This window comes from Nothobranchius furzeri, chromosome 14 (assembly GCF_043380555.1).
Source record: "Nothobranchius furzeri strain GRZ-AD chromosome 14, NfurGRZ-RIMD1, whole genome shotgun sequence".
Classification (NCBI taxonomy): domain Eukaryota; kingdom Metazoa; phylum Chordata; class Actinopteri; order Cyprinodontiformes; family Nothobranchiidae; genus Nothobranchius; species Nothobranchius furzeri.
The window spans coordinates 58,078,552-58,084,324 of NC_091754.1; the positions used below are offsets into that span (position 1 = coordinate 58,078,552).

At 44.1% G+C, this 5,773-nt stretch overlaps 1 protein-coding gene across 1 annotated transcript; it reads right to left on the bottom strand.

Annotated features, from left to right (window-relative positions):
* Positions 1–1,075: 1,075 nt before the first annotated feature.
* On the bottom strand, positions 1,076–3,836 carry LOC129163762 (ribonuclease-like). The gene is made up of 5 exons (XM_070544403.1): positions 3,723–3,836; positions 2,600–2,610; positions 2,402–2,424; positions 1,980–2,025; positions 1,076–1,614 (listed from the first exon to the last, which is right to left on the bottom strand). Exons 1-5 carry the CDS (start codon positions 3,834–3,836, stop codon positions 1,158–1,160), a joined length of 651 nt encoding a protein of 216 aa, XP_070400504.1. The 3' UTR covers positions 1,076–1,157.
* Between the last annotated feature and the right edge of the window lie 1,937 nt (positions 3,837–5,773).

Genomic DNA, 5,773 nt, shown 5'->3' on the forward strand with positions numbered 1-5,773 from the left:
AAAAGCCAACCCCAGCCTTCCGCCTCTCACCCGGAGCAACTCCAGCAAAGGAGATTGTCCAACCCCTCTTAAGGACTTGGGTTCTAGAGCCAATGCTATGTGTTGAGGTGAGTCCGACTATATCTAGCCGGTACCGCTCAACCTCTGCCACAAGCTCCTGCTCCTTCCCCACCAGCGAGGTGACGTTCCATGTACCAAAAGCCAGTTTTCTTGTCCGGGGATTGGACCGCCAAGACTCTCGCCTTGGTCTGCCATCCGATCCACATCGGCCACCCCTAGAAAATGCTGGCCACACCAGAGAAGACCAATGTTCTTTGATGAATCATATTAATGTTCACACAATATTATTTTATCAGACATAAATGAAAAAAACCAATAAAATATACAATTAAAGAATAAATAAATAATCTGATTTTAAAAAAGTATACATGTTTCTCCCGCGCAACATTTTCTAAATGAAAGTTTAAATCTCTATAGTTTTTATAGATGTTTTAGTGAAAAGTTGTGTTCTTTAAATTTGAGGTAAGTGTGTTGAATGCATATTGTGTTTTTAATAAATAAATAAAAAAGGAGCATAAAATGCATCACCACAGGCTAAACTCATCCAGAGACACCACATGAACCAACCTGGTGTGCCACCCCCAACATTTTCTCTTGCCCCATCTGGCCACCCCTGTGAAATTTTTCTGGGGGCGCCACTGCTTTCTACCTATATTCCATTATTTAAATGGACTCTCAGCATACAGGGACTTCTTCTGAGCAGAGGAGATGGAGAGCGCTGATTGTTCATGCACTCCAGGAAGCTGCGTCCTGCGCACGGCTTCAGTAACTTCCTCAAATTCGTTGCAGCAAATGCCACCCTTGGAATCTGACTGGCCACCCCAGGTGCCACCACACCGAATTCCCTTTAAATAGGCTTTTCATTGTCCACAAAAGACTTGGGGTAACAACATAATAAATGCATAACCATTGGTGCCACCCATGCACAAAGTAGTGCCTCACCTGGGCCACCCCATTTTAAAAGATCTGGACACACCACTGGGCCTTAGCAGGTTTATTTGTGTGAAACATGCAGCTGAACAGCTGAACACGGATACAAAAACATAAAGCATGAACTTTTACATGTGAATAACTGTGGTTTTGGAGAGCGATCACATTTAAAAGTCATGGTCATAGTGAACAGGCAAACCTCCGTCACATTTCACTACAACGCCTCTGTGAGTCAAAAGCCTCCCTGTGTAGTGACAGCTAGGTTTCCGGACTCGTTTCTTCAGGTTACAAGCAACAATACGGAACTTTGCTTTACTGGAGGTCAGCTTGGACCTTTCATCGTAATTTCCCTGACCCTGACAGATGGCTTTGACCTGTTTTTCATCGGCAAGAATGAAGGAGTTGATCTTCTTACAGCCGTTCGAGTCGTAGATGTTCCTCTCTTTGATCACTGAATCACAACTTGTAGCATTCATGGATTTCTCTATGTGCTGCCATATAAATTTCTTATAGCGTTCTACTGCAGGAGGCATTTCTGGGTCAGAGCTGCTGGTTTCCTCTGAAGACTCCAAAGCCAAAACTTGCAGCAGCAGCAGCAGGAAAACAGGAAGGATCTTCATTATTCTTGAGGGAAAGAACAGATTTTAAAAACGTTAAAAAAAGAAAAAAAAATCTGCTTTTGTTTGTTTTATTTTTACTTCTGAGCTGTTTTAGATTGAAACGCGTGTTCTTATTCATCACTAACTAGTTCAGTCAGCAGGACTTCCTGTTAGCGTTTAACACATTTATAAATCATTTTATAGAAATCAGAAATTACCCTGCAAAAGGACACAAAACAAGAAAACATGATTATAATTACCTTCTTTTAAGGAGTTCTGTTTTTGCAGGTAAGACTTTTTTTCTTTTTAGACAAAAAAATTAGACTAAATGTCTAAAAATGTCCATTTAAAATCATTTATGAAAACCTGTTTCTAAATCTGGACACCCACCTTCTGTTTAGCTTGGCTGATAAATGATGAACTGGTTCCAGTCCCTCTGTAAAAAACACACCAGTCAAACACTGGTTTATAAACGCAGATTTGATATTTGTTGTCTACAATATTTTGGTGCATTTTCTTGATTTTATTCACAATTAACCTTCAAGAAAAACATCTCTAAGTAGAAAACCCCTCTTCTGTGGTTTTATAACACATCTCTTTGGTTTTATCATAAATCAAAATGATTGCAGAACTAATTTTATTTTGAAAAGCCAGAAAAACCCTAGTATGGATTTAAAACATTGCAGTGATGTGTAAAAAATAAAATCGTACCTTCTTGGTTGAACAGCAGAAAGGACACGCGTGTTCTCTCTTTGGTTCGTACAGCTTGGTGTGATTTCTGAAATAACTTTACTTTGAAAAAAGCGTCTGACCTTCAGACAGCGACCCACTCCTCCTGAGAACGAGGGGAAGAGTCAAACATGTCTGACCACAAAGCAAAGGTGTTGATGCAGTTTAGACAAAAGGAAGCAGAACCACCAAACCGCAGGCGTTAAATAAACGATCAGGTTGAATTTAAACATTTCATAGGTCATAGCTGTGGAATGTGAAAAAGTTTACCTGCTCCTTACAAGCTAGTAACCTGAAACACAACCGCTCTGATGTCAGATTTAATTCATCAGGACATTTAATAACTAGGACACTCGTTCCTCATCCTCGCCTCATCCGGTGTTTCCTCCGTTTACGTGAACGCTGAGCTTTTATCACGCCGCCCAAACGCGTGATTCAGTTGTGTAGAAAAAGATTTGACTGCATGTTTTCTTGTCTTTTTATTTTGCTCGTAAAACTTTTGTCAAAAATATTTTTACATCCTGTCAAATGACCACAAAACCTGTGTTGTTTCCAGTAAAGGGCAAGCACACCGTTCGTTAGACACAGGCCACACGTTTATTTATGTCAAGGGTTGACTTCCCACTTTGCAAAGGCCGAGTTTGGACGTCTCACAGAGGTGGTCTGGACCAGGGGCGGATTTAGGACTGAAGAAGATCCGGGGCTTAACACACGCTCGCACGCGCGTGCACGCGCACACACATATGACACGCACTAGTCAACATCATATTTGTCTTGTATCACATAATTTTTAATCTGAAGCTACATATTCAGCATATTCAGGGCAGAGTATTGTTCCTGTTAGTGTTTAGTGTGAGATGATAGTAAATATTCCCTTTCTTTCTCCAACAACTTTACCTGATAGTAAGCTAACTTTAGGCAAACCAGCAGCACAACAAATATTTTCAAATAAGACTCACAAACCTGAGTCAACACCAGTCTCATCAAAGCTGGGGTTCTGTCATTGTACTTTTGGTCTAAAAAAAACGTCCTTAAGTCCATCTTCACTCATGCGTTTCAGACAGAGACTGTAGAAGAAGCCGGCTGCTGAAGGGCTTCTTCTACAGTGGTGGAGGCTCAGGCAGGCTGTATACAAACTACTGCCAGCTGCGCCCTCTCTGTTGGACTTTGGTACTGCATGTTACTTCCACGTTTTAGATCCGGGGCTTTTCATGAAAGATCCGGGGCTTCAGCCCAAGTAGCCGGGCCTAACGCCGCCCCTGGTCTGGATCGATGGACTCAATATAGAGATGATCTGCACGTCCATGCAACGTTGACTGTTTGCAGGGTTGTAGCTGAAGCTGAGTAAACTTGAATAGATGTTGGTGGATGAGGGATTGGATGGTTTATTCTCCTGGTATCCACTTCCACTGGAACTTTGTCTGTTGGGTTCCTGCAGGTTTTGAGGGCTTTCTTGAAATCAGATGGTGGAAAGCTCTGAGGTGGACCAGTAGGTGGTGTGAGCCGAAATGCAGACATTGTCACGATGCGAGCAAGGTGGAGGTTAGGACCCAAAAATGCAGATAACCAGACGGGCGAGGCAGGGGTGGAAGATGAAACAAAATCCTTTTATTTAGGATGAACAAACAAAAATAAATCCAAAGGGCTGGAGCCAAAAACCAAAATATCCAAAAGCGGAGATACAAAAACACTAGAGACTCACGAAACACTAGAGATCAACGAGACGAGTATGACAGAAGCACAATGGACCGACCAACAAACAGGGACACAGACAGGGTTATATACTGGGAGGATGAGAGGGAGATGAACTGCAGGTGTGTGGGGAGAGAGAGAACAGGTAAACTAAATACTAATCAGGGAGAGGACAGTGAGTTGAGGAGGAAGAAAAATACCATGATCTAAGGCCTAGTCCACACATAGCCGTTTTTTAAAAAAAACGAATATCCGCCCCTCCAAAAACTTGCACCCACACCACCTCGTTTTAAAAAATAACTGTCCACACGTACCCGGATAAATATGTTGTTAAGGACATGCCAGACCTGTAGGCGGCAGTACTTCCCCCGTTCTTAACCTCGTCCTTCGTCTGTGGTCTTCCGCAAGGAGCAGTAATTCCGCTTGCAAAACCAAACAAGCAGAAAGCGCTTGGACAATTGATAAAGCGAGCGCAGCTCTGAGGGCATCCATGCTGTCGGCTAGTGTAAACACAGGACGCACACTTGATGTCAGCATTTTTTGTCGCGGAAAGTGACGTTGCGGACCTTAAAACTCCGGTTTTGTCTGTCCACACGCAGACACCCAAAACGGAGAAAACGCAGATCTTCACTTTGGCCGGAGTTTTTCAAAAGATCCGTTTTCGTGTGAAAAAACTCCGTTTTCGTGTGGATGACAGGCCAAAACGTCGAAAAATATCTGCGTTTTGGCAGATCCCCGGCTACGTGTGGACAGGGCCTAAAACAGAACCTAAAAGCAAGAAGAGCCAAATAACAACTAATAATCTGGGGAGAGAAACACACCAAAAGAGACTAATAAATGAACAGCTGAAACTAAAGGAAAACACTACAGAAAGAGAGACTACAGGGGCGTGACTAAGGAGGACCACGGGGAGCACAGGACCTGGAGGGAAATACCTGGGGGGGGGGGCAGATCTGGGAGCACAGAAAGAGAGACTACAGGGGCGTGACTAAGGAGGACCACGGGGAGCACAGGACCTGGAGGGAGATACCTGGGGGGAAGGAAAACTAGAGGGGCTGCAACTCTGGGAACACATGAGGAAGACGCAGACAAGGACACATTGTCACACAACCTCCCTCTCAGCCGTCAACCTCCTCTAAGGAGGCACCGCAGAGCCGCTCAGACTCCATTACCCAACATCCCCAGCGCCAGGCTTCCGTTTCACATCACCCGCCAAATCTATATAAGGAAGTGCCGCACAACGCCGACTCACTCAGTCATCATTCTAACCGAACCTAACCTAGAGTCCAAACCAGATCAGCTCAGAGCACTAAGCCTGTTCAGATCAGACCAGCCAGATCTCAGAATCCTGCCTGTTCTTAAAGATCAGCCTCAAACCAGGAGTCGCCGTGTTCAGCTGTGTCACCGTACAGCTGCGCACCCGGCTCCCAGATCAAACAGCGTGTCCATTCAACCCGGCGTCAGTCACTCCGCGCTTGGGTTAAAAGCCACGCCACATCCAAACTCTCGCCCAGCTCGAGTCACCCCGTTACACACATGAGGGTGCTAGGAGACACAAAAGGAGAACCTAGAGCGGGATGGAGAACACAAGGAGACACATGAGGAGAGACACAGACTCAGACCATGACAGACATTTGTAAGGTCAAGTGTCTGTACTTTGCATCAAGTTTGGTTAAAATAAGAAGCATTTAAACATAGCAAGACAAGAGGAAGAAACAATCTTTTATTTGGAGCCTTATGATTGTTAATCATAAGGCACTTCA